We start from the raw sequence: 19,610 nt of genomic DNA on the forward strand, positions 1-19,610 counted from the left end.
TAAATGATTTAATTAAACTTTCATCTGGCTGCTGATTGTGAGCTGTCATTCATATCAATGGCACTGCATGCATGATAGAAAATAATTATTCTACATACACTTGCAGCCAGGGGTGTAACAATAGGGGATGTGGAGGTTAGCTGCATGTGAACCAGACCACGTGTGCTCAGAGACGGACCCCACTGTGCAGGGGGCCCGGGTGGTGAGAACATCACGGGGCCCCTACCCACATTTTTTATGGGTCCCAGCGATGCACTGTTCCACCCCTGTTTGCAGCTTTAAAAAACAATTACCAAAATAGTGTACTTTGACAGAAAGAATCTATAACCATAATGTTTTTGTAGTTATCAATGTTTTGTATGTGAGGAAAAATCTGCCCTGGCTCCAATTAAATGAGAAATGGAATTTGCACAATATTGTCGGTATTTTACTTTTTTGCATGATTGCTAATTATTCTCATAGCATGCGAATGTCTGGATAGATAGAATGCTTGGTATGAAGCTCTTTTTTTTGTTTACTCTTTTGCCTTGTTAAAGCTACTATCCTGTCCAGGTGAAAGCGGAGCCAAGTGATGACTCTGGTATGTAACTATCATGTTGCATTCATAATATGACTGTTTTTTTTACAGTGATAAACATTATTAAAACATCATAAATGTATTTGTATAATTGTTTTATGGAAAATACAACCAGTGCTCAAAGATTAGTGCTGTGAATATTTGAACTCATCATGGTTTGAAAGCACATTTATCAGTCTAATTCCAGTACATTAAACAAAGAGTATTTAACACTAAAAGAGTTATGATATAAACTCTTGTATTGAGATATCTTGTAACATTGTTTAAAAGTGGGTTTTTTTTTGCCAATTTACTATGAAGAGATAAACAGATGAACAAATTTTGCAAATTAAGGTTCACTGGCTAAGAAAAAGATAATTTTGTTGTTTCCCATGGAAAGTTTATTCTACCATTTGTACAGTTTATATAATTAATTATGTTTATATTTCGCTTTGTCGGTTCTATGGCAGTCTTTTGCACCTCACTTTTGCAATTGTTTAATTCTCTAAAACATATATTGACTTTTTATTTTCCATTTGTATTTGCCTAGTGTATATTTTAAATAATAATTGGTTTAAAATATTCTTGGTATAGGACTAAAGCTAGACAGTGCTAGTTAGTCAGCTTGCAGAGCTCACTATTCGGTACAGAGCAGTATAGTACAGTAACTTGCCAGTACAGTTGCCATTACTTGTCTTCTCTTTCCCATAATTCCTTTATCTTTTCCCAGGGCATTCCTTTCATTGAAGTGTGAAGTGTGGTAATCTTCTCACAGCAAAATAGCTTAGGGGTCTGACCTAGTAGGAATGGATATATATGACGTAATAACAACCCCTTACATTTGCTCACAAAGGCATATGTGTAGCATATAAATTCCTATGTGCTTCACAGTTAACCCCTAGGCAGCTATAAATTTTCTCTACATTAATGTGAAAACAGATTATAAACATATGCTTTCTAATTGCAGAAAATTCACTTGCACTAAACACAGTGAAAATAAAAGAAGAGGCTGAAGACCAGGATTACTATAAATTTAATTTCCAAGGTAAAGATTTTTATTTTCTTCCTGATTTTCATAATATAGAAATCATGTTTGAATACTCTTTAATTCATGTGTCATATTAAGCAATTTTCAGGGCAGTTATCACAGTTGTTTAGTGGGGCTAGCAGCAGTATTTCCAATGGGAGCGCAACTCCCAACATCCCAGCTTACAAGGAAATAATACATTATCCCTCTCATGTTATAATCACATTCATAACAAATGTAACAGGCAGTAGACCTTCCACTTGCAGTTTATTTTAGTTACTACATGTGTTGCCTGTACACAGTGGTCAAAGGGGAAATTTAGAACCCACTTTGACCACTGCGTGTACGCGGCGTATTATCTGAACAAGATTATGTTGCCATCATTAGACATATACAGAATCTAGGAAAAATACTATGTGTCTGTAAAAGAAATCCCCTTTGGCAATAAATTGAAATGATCTTTGAGAAAAAAATATAACATATGAATGGCAAACATTAAAAATAATATAACATCTGTATGTCAAAGTTTAAAAAGGTATGACACCATTACAAGTGCAAAACAGCACAACATAAATGCCTTGTCATTTTAGAGGTGTTTCACATATGATTCTTCATCTCACTGTAGAGGGTAATTGTGCTTGCAGATTGTCTGAAAGCAGATCTACTCTGAATATATCCTGTCTGCTTTACTCTGTTAAATTACTACTTTATTAAAATATGTTAGTTTATTTATTATCATTTATTTATATAACATCAATCATATTACATAGCGCTGTACAGAATATTGATAGTCATTCACATCAGGCCCTGCAATCTAAATTTCCTACCACACACACACTGTCCGAGGCCAATTAACCTACCGGTATATCTTTGGACTGTGGGAGGAAGCCTACGCAAACACGGGGCCTAGGTTGAAATAAACCCATGATTCTAGGCAGCAATGCTAACTACTGTCCCACCATGCTGTACATATATATATACATATATATTTATATATATATATATATATACAAGTTAACCCGTGCATGATACTCATGCATTCTAGTCAAATCAAGCTACTTAAGGTCTTAAAAAGGTTCTTGTAATGCATTTGGACCTAGCCCAGGCCTCCTCAGGGGAAGAGCGTTAGTTCCCGACGCAAGCGGCCTTTTTAATGTGTGTTCATGAGGTAAAATTACCTCACGAAAATGAGTTTGACCCCTCAACTCGTAAATTTAGCCTTTACTACCCCTCCCACAGGGGGAAGGGGGGATGATGGAAGTTAACTGACTTGACTATTCTAATTTTTTTGTCAAATAATGTCAGTATACCAAATTTCAGGTCAATTGGATGAGCCCTTTCTGAGAAAATAGTTTTTTCCACACACACACACACACACACACTAACGCACGCCTCTACACATGTGTGTTCATGAGGTAAAATTACCTCATGAAAATGAGTTTGAGCCCTACCAAATTTCAGCCCTTTTTGAATTTTTTTTCCCACACACACTAAGAATTTAGTAGGTCAGTGTATAACTCTGCCCAGCAGGTGGCGCTGCAACTTGGTTTTTTTTTCCCACACACACACAGACAGACAGACGCCACTAAGCATTTATATATTAGAATATATATTTATATATATATATATATATATATATATATATATATATATTATAACCAGGTCAGCGGAATAGGTGCCATCTCCTGGGGTAGATTGTAGTGTACAGTAGCAGAGATGTCACACAAGTCCTAAGTTTTGGTACAACTGGCCTCAGCCAGTTTTATTAAACAGAAACAAATAAATAAATCTTCAAAATAAACACCTTACCTGTCCTGCACTAACTAAACATATGTCCTGACTATTGAAACTAAACAAAATTATAACAATTTTCAGCACATATAGTTACTCACAGTCAATATCAGGATTTCTCTTTTAAAGACTCTGCAGTCCCTGAGACTGACGTCCTTTTAAACACCTCTCAAAGGTGCAACTATTAACCAGTCTGCCGTCAGATTGGCAGAACAGAAGACCTGGACTGGGTCTTGTAAAATGAGCCCATCTTTCTCTCTTCGAAGCTCCTTCCTACACAAAACAATCTCCCTGGGGTTTTTAAAACATGTAGGTTAGAAACCTGGGACAAATACATCTGGCCAGAAACATTATTCCAGTGTTTTTGTCACTATATATATATATATATATATATAATTTAATTTCATGGAATATATAATGCTTCAACTGCTGTGATTCTTCTGAAAAGTTCAGATTGAAACCATTGGTGACAAAGTGACAAAGCTATCTTGGCAATGTCTCTACTTTTACATAATACTGACCTCTGTGCAAAACTTTGCTATTATGTGCTAATATATGTTAAAATATGCCATGTTGATAGCATATATGAAAATGTATTTATGGAGATGAATAACCAAATTTATTCACAATACTGTACTGAGTAAGTATCATCATAACTCGCTCTGTTCTAAATATTCAGTGTCCAAGTGTTAACCTGAAGGGGAAGCTCATCACTTTATAGGAGACTTAACATTTGTAGTAAATGAAGGCATGTTTATAAACATACTGTTGTAGAGGGATGTGTGTATATATAGTAAATATTACACATTAACTCTCTACTAGAAGAAATCCTACAGAACACGGATGACTTGGAGACTGACGGATATTTTACGAATATCTCCTCTGGAGAAGAATCTGATGAGCAGGTCGTAAATCCTGGGACTGGAGCTGTTACAACCAATAAGTTTGGTTTTATGTTTTCTGAAGATATTCAATCTTTTCTGCAGCGACCAGAAAATAAGAACACTCTGAGGAAAACCATGTGCGACATCCACAACCTTCAGGCCTACTTTTCTATGAACTTTAATGAAGTGAGGCCGATTTATGACATACCACCCAGGGTACTTAGTCATATGATGTCACACTACTTGCTCAATGTCAAGAAGAAAGATAACAGTGAATATGAGCCACTAACACTTAGGTCGATTTTTCAGAGCACAGAGCGCTATCTTAAACAAGTGAACTATCCCACAAGTTTGTCAACTGATGCCATCTTTAAAACTACGAGGGAGGCTTTGAAATTGAAACAGAGAGAATTGAAGACGAAGGGAAAAGGGTGCAGGCAGAATGCATCTGATGAGTTAACTGATGAGCTGATTCACCAGTTGTATGTCACTAAACAGCTGGGGCCACATAATGCTCATTCCTTGCAGAATACTATGTGGCTAAATAATTGTATTTACTTTGGCATAAGAGGCAATATAGAAATGAGGCAGCTACGGTGGGGGGATATACGTCTAACAAAAGATGACAATGGTAACGAGTATCTTCTGTGTAACAAGAAGATCCAACTAAATAATCATGTTAGTGGCAACCAGACTGAATTTAAACAAAGACCAAAAGCATTTGCTAGTCCTGAGAATCCTGAAAGTTGTCCTGTAATGAACTACAAAATATTTACGCACCACAGACCATCAAAAATGCTTGAGCCCAGTGCCCCGTTCTATCTGGCAATAAACTGGAAACCCAGTTTACAACAATTAGATCCACAATGGTACAAGAACCAGGCTCTAGGCATTCATTCTATTGAGACTATATTAAAAACCATGGTTCAAAGAGCTGGCATTCGTACAGAGCGTCGTATCACAAACCACAGCGCCACTAAACTCCTACTCCAGAAGCTGCAGGAGCCAGACTTGCCTGCACTAAACACAAGCAACTGCATCGTGGAATATTCTAGGTCAAATATTCAGCACCAACCTGCAAAGATTTCTAGTTCAAATGCGCTGCAGAATATTAACGAGTATTTTAGACCAAACACACAGCAGGACATGCGGAGCAGATTATGCAGAGTGGCTCATAATGGGATCTCTCAGGTCCCTCTCAATGCAAAAAGTTTTGGAATCAGCCCTATATACAACCTTCATGACCCATCGCACATCACCACTAATGGTGACAATGTCTGCTCTGGTATATGTTTTTCTTCAAGTGAGTTCAGATCTCTGCAAGTCTCTGAAACGGAATGCAACCAAAGTAATCAGTGTACCATGTCACTTCCAGCAGTTGCTACTTATAACGCAAAGAAAAGAAAGATGCTTGCTTTGAAGTCAGAATATTTATAAAGAGAACTACCCATGAATAAGACTGTAACTAAGTATTTAAATGTCCACAGAATAACTAAACACTTGGCAGCTATTATCCCCCTATTCCCAATGACTTTTACTTACATTTATCACTATTTATATGTGGAAATGACAGTGTGCAAATCAGGTAAACCAATGCTTTTTATCCCTTTGAATTTGGAAGGCTTTTCTTGAGTTATATGGATATGCAACTAGTATTAAAATATAGGTAAGATGTAAATATACTATTCACGTGTCTGTTATCTATTTCAACTATTTATGGTATCTATATAGTCACTGGGAATTAGAGATTGAAATGGCACCATAATCTTTTATGTGTGTGATTAATTCAGCTTTGTACACTCAGTTATGGCCTTTTTATGATATTCTATTACTGTGGTGGTTGTTCTATAAATTTTTTCCACTTTAGCAAAAATATAGTTGGCACATTTAACTTTCTAGCTTTAATACTAACTAGTCTTTGTGAAGTTATGTATTATTTGGTCTGTGTTAGTGTTAGTACATTCTTTAGTGTTAGTGTTAGTACATTCTTTTAGCTGTTTTGTTTGCTGTACTGCTGTGTCCTCTAGCTAATTTAACTGCTTTGACCAATGTGGATTGATTCTAAGTCAGTTTGTAATAAAAGGTATGTTAACTGCCTACTTGTAGTCAGTGTGTATTCATTTGTCAATTCAATTCACAATGTTATATTTTGTTGTTATTTCTGTGTTCAGTATCTGGTTGGAATGAATTAACCTACATATAAAGAACAAATGTTAGCAAGCTTGTTCCATTGTATGATAAGCTATATAGTACTGTATTGGGAATCTTTATCAAATGGATTGATCTTTTATAAGATGTATTGGAGGACATCTATGAAAACTGATGTAGCGAGAACTGTACAATATATAAGGTGTTGTATCCTGTGGCAACCAATCAAATCCTGTAATCTTTCCCGTACAGAATGCAAATGAATGCATGTGCCTGCCTGCTATGGGCTAAGAATCTTTTACACAATTATGTGTGTACCAGTTTTTACGACTGTCTGCTTTGGTGAGCACAAGAATGGTGTAAATGGCTCATCAATAGGAAGGCAGGATCTGCAACATAGCGAAACACCAAACTGCTCTTATTACTGTTATTGACATTTGTTTTAAAAGTTACTTCTTGGTAAAATCAATCATGTGTTGCACAGTAATTTGCCCACTGCTAAGGGAACAATTTGATAGGCTGCCTACTCATATATATTGTTTCAGCCCATAAAATAGCTGCCTTATATTTACGTAATAACCGTTTCTCCTAGTCCATTGGGAGACACTGGGCACCCACGCTTACAGCTCCGATTCCTCTCTCCTCTCTATTGTCTCTTTTCCTTTGAGGCTTGGTTAAACATAAACTGATGCTTAAGCAGGAAGGGAGGTATAGAAGGAGGGGGGGACGGGACCTAGGGCTAGCTAACAACTTTCCTAAAGTGTCACAAGCCTATCTCATCTACACTATACCACAATGTATCTGGTGTTCCCCAATGTACTAGGAGAAACGGATTTTAAATAAGTATAAAAATTATTTTATATGCCAACCAGCAGGTATTTGGAATGTCCTGCATCCTGGTAATGATTAAAGGAGAAAACAAAAGTACTTTATCAAGATGTATTATTTATTGACATGATGCATCCAATACCATCTTAATTCACAAGCTAGTGCTGCTTATATTTAAATGTTTTGTAGCTGCTTAGTAATACACAGCACGGAAGTTGTCAAGCTGTGTTTCATGTATGAAATAACACTATCTGTGGTTGTTGATTTGTATGTAAAAATATATTCGTAAATTAAATTATTTTGTTTTTAAAACTGTTTTATGTATTTAAAATTTTAACTTGTCTTAAAACAATGCATTTGCTATGTTATGGCCAGTATGTTACACTGGCAAGTACTAATTGCAACTTGCAATACATATTTTAAAGTGGAACCATTAAGTATTCATTGTATGCTTTGCTGATGTAAATACAATTCTAGTTGACACATAGTAGAGGAAAAACTTGCATGCTATTTATATAGTTTAGACCTCCTTTGTACTTGATTGCTTCTAGTGTTATCGGCCACACCAATAAATTGTACAACCTTTATACTGTTAAGTACATATATTTTGTTTGATTTGTCATTTATTTGAATTCATGGCTATACCTAAAAGCTGTTATCCATGCACATAGCAACCTGTGTATATAAGTTTATTCACCTTCCGTTGTTGTATTGTTTTAGAAGACATGCATTTGTAGCACTGATTTACTGTGTTAACATTATATTTTATATATGTTTTCAGGGGCGGGCTGGACCGGGGGGCAGGGGGGCAGCGTGCCCCCGGGCCGCTCAGTCTAACGGCTGTTCGGGCCGGCCGGCCGGCCCCCCTGTGGATGCAGTAATAGCTTCATTTTACCGGCGGCCGCATCACTTGTCACGCGATGCGGCTGCGTCAGCGCACAGCGTCCTAATGACGCGGCCGCATTGCGTGTCACGTGATGTGGCCGCCTGTGCGCCCCCAGGCTGAAACCTGCTAGCCCGCGCCTGTATGTTTTCAACTTTAGAACCATCTAGCAAAAGTGACCTGGCCATTGTAGGGTTGGAAGTTTGTAAAGTATGTGTTTTTTTAATATAATTATGGTGAAAATATGTGAGGTACTCTGCTGCAGATGAATATGGATGAAAGCATAAATTAAATGGGTGCAGGTATATCTTTCCTCAAAACATCCAGCTCTTCATTCATACTTTTTATTTTTATTGACCCTTTGGGGCATATTCAATTAAGACGGCAGATCGCGGTTACGCGCGGCTCCACACTTCCTGTTACCGCAACATCGCGGATTTCCCTTCACACGCCATAGGGTTACGAAGGGAAATCTGCGATGTTGCGGTACCATTTTGGACCTTTATGCACATAACTGTGATCTGCCGTCTTAACTAAATATGCCCCTTTGTTTAACATCATTTATGTTAGTATTTTATATATCTAGAACAGATGTTTTATGTCAGGAGTTTGGATTATAAAACAGATGTTTGATGATAGTGTGGAATTACAACTTTTTCAGATAAAAGCCATGGGCTCCCTTCAGTTACACATACATACATACATACATACATACATACATACATACATACAAACATACACAAAGAGACCGCTAATCAGGGACAACAGGGCTCATTTAGTGCCCTTGCACCTGCTTGTGAACATTGTTAACATTTTCCGCACGTGGATAGGTTTGCCTGTTTGACCGGATGCCTCTACACAAAGTGAGGCCATTCATTAAATTGAACTTTTACTGATTTATTTCTTATTAAGGTTTTAATGCAATAAAGTAAGGAGACAACGGATCTGATTTTATTTGAAGTGGTTTTTTGGGGGGTTTGCAGTATTAAATACATTGTTTTATTTGTACAAAAGCACTGACCAGGCATATATTGTGTACCTAGACTGTGAGTAAATATAGTGGTTACCGCCACCTACAAGATGCCATTAAATACAATGCCTTTTGTGTAATAGCAGACAGTCTGGACACCTACACATTTGTTTTCTCTCCATCCCATGTGTCTTTTATAAATTATCTTCTATGTAGAAATTACATTTTGCACAGTACACAAATGCTGTTAGGTTATGAGTCACCCCTAAGTATGTCAATCACACGCACACAGACCTGAATTAATGGGCTCATGTGTGGAACTTCAGATTATGATCACCTCTTTGTCTGTTTTACCCAATTTTTTTTTTACTGTGTTTGTCCCCAATTGTTAAGCGCTACGGAATATGTTGGCGCTATATAAATAAATAAATGATGATAATGATGATATAACATGGCTAGCCCCACTTCTCCTCAAATCTCAGTTGTTATTGTGATTATATACATTTGCAGTCCTGATTTTGTAAATAATTGTGAAGATCGCATAGACCCAGCATATGTGTACTGTTACCTTCCTGCTGCAACTAGGACATTTGAGAGCAAAGGAAACAAATGAATATTTTCATTACATACAAAACTCACATTTATAGAATTCTAAAAAGCCAGCTAAAAAGGAAACATTCCAGGAATTCTTTCTTTTCTGACCCTTGTTTTATATCATTAGAATGAATCAAAAATAAACCTCTCTACAAATAACAGTTTTAAAAGGTTATCACTTGGATCACTTGAAGTACTGAGATTTCTTACAGTGTCTAAAGAGAAAAGCTGGACAAAAGTTTTTTTGTTGAAATCCATAAGCGGTGCTTTAATGGTGATGGGGGCTGCACAGCAAGGTATAGGAATAAGTGAGATAGTTGGGAGGCTGCGTGTGGGAGATGAGCTAGTGACCAGCAGGCAGAGGCAGGACCTGATGTTACTGTGTATTCTATGGGACATGCAGGAATTATCTCAGTTTAATGTAAAAAAAGCAATATTGTGATATGTTTTTTACCTTTATCACTTTGTTTATATGAGGCATTCACATGTTATTGTTAACTACTTCCCTTCATTTTCTGGGTTGTTGTATTATTAACACTGGAGCTTTAGTCACTTGTGAGAAATTGATTTAGCTTTTTAAAAATGTCTGCAAATGTACATATTAGGAGCTACTAAATATACTGGTCTGGTCAAGTGGCATCTCTAACAACATAAACAATGCCCACCTTGACTAAAGACTGCTGAAATGGGCCATGTCACTAAGCACAGACTCCCATTCCTCACTTCCATGCTTCCTCTTGAGTATATGCATCTTCAGCTATCCATATATTTTAGAACCTCACCAGTCTTTCACTGCAATATTTTTAATTTAATATAATAATATTATAAATAAATAATCCCTATTTTATTTTGTTTCAAGGACATGCTTACGGAGAGGAGTCCAATGTAGGAGCAGACATGGATCATAATGGAGGTTAGAAAATATAAAAATTGATCCATAAAATCGATCAACCATATAGTATAGATTGTTGAACTGTGCAATATGTTTATTCAGAAGATGCATAAGGAGCACCATATGACTGGTGCAACTGGTGATGAATCTGCAGTGATAACTTTATTTAAATATTGTTTATGATGCTAAAATGTTTAAAAGTATATGGAAGTTAATTTGTTTTATTGATGTAGCTCACAAATCTAAACAGCCAAAGTTTCCGTAATAAATCGCCTCTACATCAGTCTGGTACAGTATGGAATTTCCCCTTGTTTGATTGAATAGCTAGAGCAGGTATTACAGTGCACTATTGTGTGCAGCATTACCACATGATAATCATGATAATAATTTGCACATGATAATCTTACATGTCTATTCAAACATTCCAATTTAATTGAAGATAAATAGTTTCTGTTTCTTACTTCTACGTTCTGTGCAGCAAGCCCTTTAAATAGAATAATTACCTCAAAGATTGCACAATTTTAAAAGTAATGAATGTTACATTTTGAACAAGTAAAAATATTAGCATTGAGATCCTAAGTATTTAAGTTATTAATATCATTTGTGTTCTACCACTGTCTGAAGATGCCTCTCTACTGTACAAACTGCTTCTGAAACAAGCTAGGACCCATAAAGGTCATCATTGTAGGTTGCTAACAGCATATTAGTGTTTGAAGCACTGGATTTTTTGCTACACAGAAAATTTAGATTTTCATATCTTAATTATACCTGTGTTTTGGTCAATTTTTGTATATAAACTGTGCAGTAAAATAATCACTTACTGCCTTTGAATTTCACAGAATAAATTAATTCATGTTCAAGTTGCCACAAAATTCATTGTTTTTTTATTTTCTAATATGGACTTTTCACATAAAATATAGCAAAGATAAATAAAGTCTATTTTTAAACATTTTATTAATTGGATATAAGTAACCAGGAGTAGGTGAAAGGTTTTCCTAAGGAGGCTGATAGTGTTTTATGGTAAGCTAATGTTGTAGACCTCCAGTTTCTGTGTACAGAGTGAAATGCAGACATGTGTAATGTGTACTTGACCAACATGTTGTGCACAATGCTGCCAGTGAGCGGTTTTATGCTGCCAGTGAGCGGTTATGTGATGGTGTGCTGGGTTGTGATGGGAAGCAAATTGCTTATCATTTCACCAGGTCCCAAGCAACCTGGTTTTCTTAGCAATTATAAAGTTCTCAACAGTCGTAGAAAATCCAAATGACTGGGGTTCATCACTGAGATCACTTTATACAGGTCACAGAGATCTCCAGCACAGAGGTGGATTAGATTAGAAGTAACATTATTATACCATATCTTCAGACAGGTGAATAGTAGCCAGTAATGTGCAAATTGTCTGATCAATTTAGTTAATATGAATTTAAACAAAAATGTGTGGAGGTTCCTTTTAAGTTACCTCAGTTGATATCTGCTTGACTTGACTAGTCCCATCTTCCTTATTTTGACAAGAAATAAATGACACCGGATTAATTAAAAGACAATTTTTGTGCCACTTCTCTTGAAACTCATGTACTTTTTTAAGGTAAAACACCAATTTCCCTAGTAAAACTGTATGGGTGAATCAAACAGGACCCCTTTCATCCCCGATATAGACACCCGTGACCTTCTTCCTCTCACTGTATACTAGATATTTACAATATTGCATATTTCTGATACATTCGATTTTTAAAAATGATTAAGGGTGGTGGGAGAGGGCAGAAAAATACCCCAATGTCTTTCAGTGTCCCCCAATGGCAGGAAAGAGAAAAGCTGTTTTTAGGGAGGCAGGTGTTTCAGTCAGGCTCTCTTTGAATTGGTGAAAATATTTACATTCAAACATCTACCTAATGTTTGTCGATCAGATGATACTTGGCATTTGAGAATGAAAACAATGGTCTCTACATTTGTTTATATGTTGGATTTTGGGCATGAGCTAAACCAAATGTAACTGTTGTTATAATCTGTATACAGTGTCAGAGCAATAAACTGCATGACAACCTGACTTTTGCTCTCTAGTGTAAGTAATGGTTTCCATTAACCTCCATCACCAGTTCTTTTTCCTAACAGTTTCACTTTGATTTCCAAGCTCTTGACTACTATTTGTATATTCTGCGTTGATCCCTTAATAATCTTTCTTTTCTCCAGAGAATGAATATGTGCCACCTCATAAGAAGCAGAAAAGCATAGAGAGCCAACCAGTAAATGATCAGTCAATACAATGCAGGAGGAAAACACGAGAGTTTAATTTTGGTAAGTGTGACAAATGGAGATGTTTGCCACAGACTTCTATAAGAGGAGATAGATATTTAGCTGGCAATCTGCAGAGAAAAGCTATAAACAGAGTTACACATTTGTACAGGAGTTCACCTAAGTTAAAGAGATAAAGGTGGAAGACATATGTGTGACAAAATAATAGTGAAGAGTCTTATTTAACTTACATGTTTTGAAATGATTTAAAAAAACATATTTTCCACAGCAAGCAACAACCTCACAGGGTGTATCTGCAATCAAAATAGAGCACCTGCAGCAAGCTCCCTTTTAAAGGAAAGGTGGGGGTGTCAACTGTCCATCAAGTTAGAGCTGTGGAAAGAGTGTAAACTATTTATATCTGTCTGTTTCATTGTTCAGTGGTGACCTATGCCAGATAGTGGCTGGTGGCTTGGGAGCTGGTCTCTGTCTATCTAGCATAAGGTCACAAAAAACAATGGAACAATATGCTCTTGATTTGCTTTGCCGTCCTTACAATAAAAACAAAGTAAAAAGCAAGAAGGTGTTTGTGTATGCATCACCTGAAGTGTGCCCGTCACAAAAGTGGTGTTAGAAGTGGAATGCTCAATAAGCACCCTAATTGATGGAGCCTTGAAAGAAGAAGCTACATCCAGTCTGCGCTTACCGTCTTTGAGTTTATTAGTAAGACTTGACTTACTCAGTGGCGCCTGACATAATTTACATACAAGAAAATAGTAATTATATTGACAGCACGAAGGAGTGGCATAATAAAAGCATTGATGCAATTATCAGAACAAAGTACATATGTGATGGACAGCATAAAACATGACAAACAACAAACAAAGTAGACTGAAATCGGACAGACAAGAGACACAAGGTAGAGCAGACCCTGTCCATTATAGCATACTTTCTGGAGGGAAGGACTGAGGAGAGAAAAGAGTTACATTTTTGACACTATCCTTGGGTTGATTTACAGAACTGTGAGTGAGGAAACATATTAATCAGTTTGTATCAGAGTTTCTCAGACTTTTTCATCAAGTACCCCCTTCTAAAACGTTTTCTTTATCAAGTTCATCATAATAGCTGTATTTCTAAAATAATATTTACAAAGTACCCCCTCTAATGTTTATACATTTATAACAAGTAATTATTTGTGTGTAGACACCAAACAACAAAAATATATCCCCCAACCCCAATTGCTGATCATATTACTTCTAATTTTTCAATAATATTTATGAAATTTAAGGTAAAAAAAATAAGAATATATTAAAGTTGTTTCTAACCACACAATCCATTTGTGCACGGAGAGTATATACCTCTCAACTGGCCCAATTTAGGCAGGACAGATCCAATTTTGAGGACTATATCACCACTCTTACTGCTGGGAAGTTGGGAGGTATGTTCTTGTGTAGACCCTCTTTGTGTAACCATACACATTATCCTAAATTGAACCAAGGCCAATTTTGGAGGTATGAGATTGTATTAAATAAGTGTGAGGATCTTATTTTGGGTTCCCACGATCACTTCCCTGTCCGATTCCCTACAAAAGAACTTAACAGCTAGTCAGGCCTATTGTTAGGTTTTTAGTTTGTTGAAACAATATTGATTCATTATTCAAACCAGCTATATTTGAGTGCTGCAGAGAGGCTGTATGTTTACATTTTGTATTTAATTATTTTCCATTATAGGTCAGCAGAAAAATAAATAATACTACTTGATTAAAAAAATATCTATGTACAATTTAAATTTACCAGACTGAAGTGCCTCTTAAATCTTTCAAAGTTATTTACCAAATTTGCTGCCAAAATAAAGTACAGATTGTCCAGGAAAAAATGCAACAACTCCCTCATTTACTTGGATGGACTATGAAATAAAAAGTTATTTCAGTGAAAGTGACTTGGGGAAACTGTTGAAATTGGTTTAGTGGGGCATATGGGGCAAAACAAATATGTTATTGAATTTTAGTTGTTGTCTGAATAACAATGAGTTTTCTTTTCTTTCAGAGAAGTGGAATGCAAGGATTACTGAGCTGAGAAAGCAGGTGGAAGAATTGTTTGAAAGAAAGTATGGTATGTTGAATATTTTGCTACACTCCATAATGATATGATATGATGAGATTTTTAATAATAATTATAATTTAGTAGTAATAATAATATAAATCAGGTTATGGCTGATATATGGTGGAATAGGTGCACTCAAGTCCTACTAATGATAACTAAAATACAAGATATAGACGTCTGTAAAATCAGAGGTGTGTATGATCAGCAGTTGTTCATGTGAGTAGCAACAGTGGTGTAGAGAGACATCAATTACATGTAGGGAATAATATATGCAAAGTAATTATATGCTTTTCAAAATATCCATTAAAGATCTGTGCACAGAATCTCTGGAAAATTACTTTAACAATTAAAAATAAAAAAGTTGCATAGATCTCGTTCTCCTAGTCAGTGATTTGTCTGGCTGATATCTAGTATAATGGATTGAGACAGGTAAACTTCCTTTCCAGCAATACGTTCAAGAGGTTAAACATTGCTACAGTCTGCTGGCAGGGGTAGGCTGGGCTGGGGGGCATATGCCCTCCGGGCTGGTCCCGCAGTGGGCTACCATGGGCTGGGCCACCTACATTTTCTTTATTTAAAATGTTCCTAATAGGCTGCTGTGTCGAGTCTTGTACCCCGGGCTAATATTTTTCAGCCCTCCCCTGTCTGCTGGTACCATATTTTTAACTTCAATAGTATTTTTATTATTAATTTTTCAAAGATTATGGGGTACAGAAAGTAGAAAGGGATGGGGGGTGAGGAAAGGACACAAAAATAAAAGGGGGAAGGGTTGAAGGAGTACATAGTGGGGGGGAACACATTAAACAATTCTGCTGTTAAACAATATTGAACACATGAGGAAGGGAACCCAGTAGGTTCCCTTCCAACTCGTGAAAGTTACGCTGGTCGAATGGTCACCAGGGAACTACTAATAGGAACATTGGGGAACTTCGCTAAGAGTAGGAGATGCAGGTAGTAAATCAGAGTCTATTCGATCTGGACGCGCTCCCTCTCCGTCCGTAACATACACATGCCAGCTGAACCACTTCATTATCGGGGACGAGGTGGCAGTGGAGTAGGTCATCCCCACTGTCTCCATTTCAAAGCTGAATTGCACCTTGGGCACTACTTTCGATATCAAGGGTATCTGTGGTGACTTCCAACCTTGAGCTAAGGAGGCTCTTGCGGCAATCAGAATATGACTAAAGACATATTTAGCATGTGATGGAAACTGAGGGGGGTAATGCTGCAGTAACGCAACCTCCGGGGTAGGAGAGAGATTTTGACTAGTAACCTTATTGGCTAACTGGAAGATTTGTACCCAGAACGACTGTATATGGGGACAGTTCCAGAATATATGCATCAAATCCCCCGATATATTACATTGCCGCCAGCAAAGTTTCGACTGGGAAGGCCACATTTTATGAAGTCTAGTTGGGGTAAGATACAATCTATTAATTTATTTTATCATCATTTCTGTGTGATTTATACATTTGGACATTCGTAACGGGTTTGTGAAAATGGCTTTCCAATCTTCACTTTCCAACTGTAGTTGAAGGACAGATTCCCACTGCAATTGTTTTTTAGTTTTATTTTCTGATGTAGAGGGGAGGGTATAGCGGTACCAGAAGGTAATGTTGGCTCTATTATCTCCTTTTGTTAATTTAGTGAACAGCAAGGGCGGTGTTGTTGTAATGGGTAGACCTAGTCTGGGAAGGGAATTAAACCAGTGTCTGAGCTGCAGGTATTTATAAAATTCCTGGGAAGGGAGGTGAAATCTTTCCTTTATTTGTGTAAAAGATAGTAAACTCTGATCGTCTAGTAATTTTAGAGAATGAGGTTATTCCGTTTGATACCCATAGGCTGAGATTTAAATTGGGAATTAATTTAGCCACTGCAGCTAAGGAGATATTTTTGGTCGGGACCAGAGTAATAGAATTGGCCTTTAACACTTTGTCCCACACCACCAGAGAGTCCCTAGTTGTCTTTGGTAATTGGGCATTTACAGGGCGCCAATTTTTTGGAACCCAGATCAAATCTGCCAATGGAAAATGTGGGTTGAGAGCTTTCTCCAGGTCTACCCATGGATTTTGGTGCATCGGAAGGGACCAGTCACGAAGCTGAGAAAGTAAGCAAGCCGCATGGTATCTGTACAAGTCTGGTAACGCCAAACCTCCCTGTTGTTTAGGCAAATACATACGATAGCTGGCTATTCGTGGAAGTTTGTGCTTCCAAACGTATAATATCATAATGGAATTCAATTTATCTAATAAAGATTTGGGGATACAAACAGGAATAGTACGTAATTAATACATAATTTTTGGGAGTAACATCATCTTGAAGGCTGTGATCCTTCCCAACCAGGTGACCTCGCAGCAGACCCAGGATTTACTTAACGTTGAAAGTTGGAGGGTTAAAGTTGAAAAATTAAGATTAATCTTATTTTCTGGTGAAGAAGTGACTTGAATACCCAAATATTTCAGTGCCGACATCTTCCATGAGTAATGAAAAGATGTTTTAAGGAGTTGCACCTTCTCATGGGGAATATTTATTGGAAGAGCTTCTGATTTAGTAGAGTTTAGCTTATAATATGAAGCGCGGCTATATGTATCTAAAATATTATGACGGGTCGGCAGCGAAGTCCCCGGGTCAGTTACAAAAAGTAAAACGTCATCGGCAAATAGACATATTTTATGCAAGGTATTTTTAACAATGGCACCAGGAAACATGTGAGGATCTAATGGATATGGCAAGAGGTTCCATTGCCAAGACAAATATCAACCCTGTCGAGTTCCATTTGTGATCGTGAATCTATCTGACAGGAATCCGTTGCTAAACACTCTAGCCGATGGGTGGGAATATAAGGCCGAAATAGCCCTCAAAAAGTCGCCATGGAATCCAAACCGGAGAAGGACCTCCTCCATGTAGCCCCAATGTAATCTATCAAATGCCTTCTCGGCATCGAGGGAGAGGACTAACAGCTCAGACTGGGCCTCTGAGAACCATTCTATAATATTAAGCACTCTTCTTGTATTATCCGAGGCCTGCCGCCCCTGAACAAATCCCACCTGGTCTGGATGGATCAATTTCGGGAGAAGTCCGTTAAGCCTATTTGCTATCAGTTTAGCATATATTTTAATATCAGAATTCAGAAGGGCGATTGGCCTGGTACCATATTTTTAAACCCCAGGAAAATTTTCAATGGGAAGAGAAAATGGGATAAGATGAGGTGCGCTGCCATGAAGTGTTGGGGAGCCAGCGAAGGGGCTTCCAGGTATCAACAGCTAAACCCACAAGATCAGATTTTGTTCATATCACATTTAACAGACTAAGAGCTCCTTAGTACACTGACAGTCTGGCAGCAGATTCATTCTGAGTTGCTGCCAGACGGTTTGACCTCACCAATGAATAGTTGTCTTGGTGCGGCTGTGTGATGGAGACTGAGAGAGAGAACCCACCCTTGCAGCTTTAGTGAGACCTAATGCAATGTGGCACAGGACAGATACATGGGACCCAGGATGCTAGGACAGGAATACTGTAGTATTATTGCTACATTTAATGTACTGCAAAATTTTAGGGTAGAATCGATCAACCTGGCTTCTGCCCATGCGTCTGGGTCTACCTCATAGGCTAATCTTCTAAACAAGAGCTATAAAAATCCTATAAACTAATTAAAGATAATGTCCACCAAAATTTTGGGGTGACATTTACATACACTTCTCCATTCCCTAACTTGCAGACGGCCAGGGCTTTCTTCCTTACTAAGCATACTCTATCTACAGCCATAGCTGTTCTGACCTGTACAAAAAAGCACAGGATTATTATTGTAAACATCCAAGTTACCATGAAATGCCAAGATAGTTTGTTAATTTACCATTATAATCCTGTTGAGCAGGTTAAGCATCTAGAAAAAGCAGACACTGCCTTTAAAAGTTTACAAGTCTAAAGTGACAAAAAGAAAATCAGCTGAAGTGTTTTGTTGTTTTATTTTACAAAAACAAAAAACGTAGGTAGAGTACTTTATTGTATTACTCAGTCAAAATCTAAACGTCACATAGTGTTTTAGCTTGTGAAATTTGCAGTGTAAGATCTTATTGTATGCTGGTGAACATTATGTTTATGTATTTTTTTAAAAGCTGAAGCAATAAATGTGAGTGGTCCGGTATCCATCCCATACCACCTATTCCAGTCTAATTCAGAAGACCTGAATGTTGAAGGACTGCCAGAAGGAATTCCATTCCGCAGACCATCAACTTATGGAATTCCACGCCTCGAAAGGATACTGCTAGCACGGGAAAGGATCAGATATATCATCAAAAAGTATGTTACCAGTGTCCTCTTTGGAAAGTGGTTGTTTTTTTACCAAAAGAGTAGTGGATGTTATAAATGGATGTCCAACAGCTGTGGAAGAGACAAAAAAGTAACATAATTTAAGAATGATTATAAAAATGAGCGTAGGCTGGTGCTAAGAATGAATATGTAATAATACGTAATAATAACATTGCAAAATAAAAGTTAACATACAATACTGTTTATTATTATTATTATTATTATTATTATTATTATTATTTTGCTATTGGGGAACAAATATTTACACTTAAGAAAAAGGACCATTCCACGTAAAACACAACTGTTTATATATTTATAATAACATATATTATGTATATTTATAATAATATTCATAACATTTGAAAGAGGGGATTCCCCTTTTTCAAATAAAATGCATC

The 19,610-nt window shown here is 37.0% G+C and overlaps 1 protein-coding gene across 3 annotated transcripts in view; it reads left to right on the plus strand.

Annotated features, from left to right (window-relative positions):
* Positions 1-19,610, plus strand: part of GTF2I (general transcription factor IIi) — a 76,435-nt gene that overhangs the window by 16,945 nt on the left and 39,880 nt on the right. For all 3 annotated transcript variants that reach the window (XM_075194995.1, XM_075194994.1, XM_075194996.1), the window contains exons 8-13: positions 537-580; positions 1,524-1,601; positions 10,541-10,594; positions 12,761-12,865; positions 14,848-14,913; positions 19,020-19,203. In XM_075194995.1, the coding sequence (XP_075051096.1) occupies positions 537-580; positions 1,524-1,601; positions 10,541-10,594; positions 12,761-12,865; positions 14,848-14,913; positions 19,020-19,203 (531 nt within the window). The remainder of the gene's footprint in view (positions 1-536; positions 581-1,523; positions 1,602-10,540; positions 10,595-12,760; positions 12,866-14,847; positions 14,914-19,019; positions 19,204-19,610) is intronic.

This window comes from Mixophyes fleayi, chromosome 2, assembly GCF_038048845.1.
Source record: "Mixophyes fleayi isolate aMixFle1 chromosome 2, aMixFle1.hap1, whole genome shotgun sequence".
Taxonomy (NCBI): Eukaryota; Metazoa; Chordata; class Amphibia; order Anura; family Limnodynastidae; genus Mixophyes; species Mixophyes fleayi.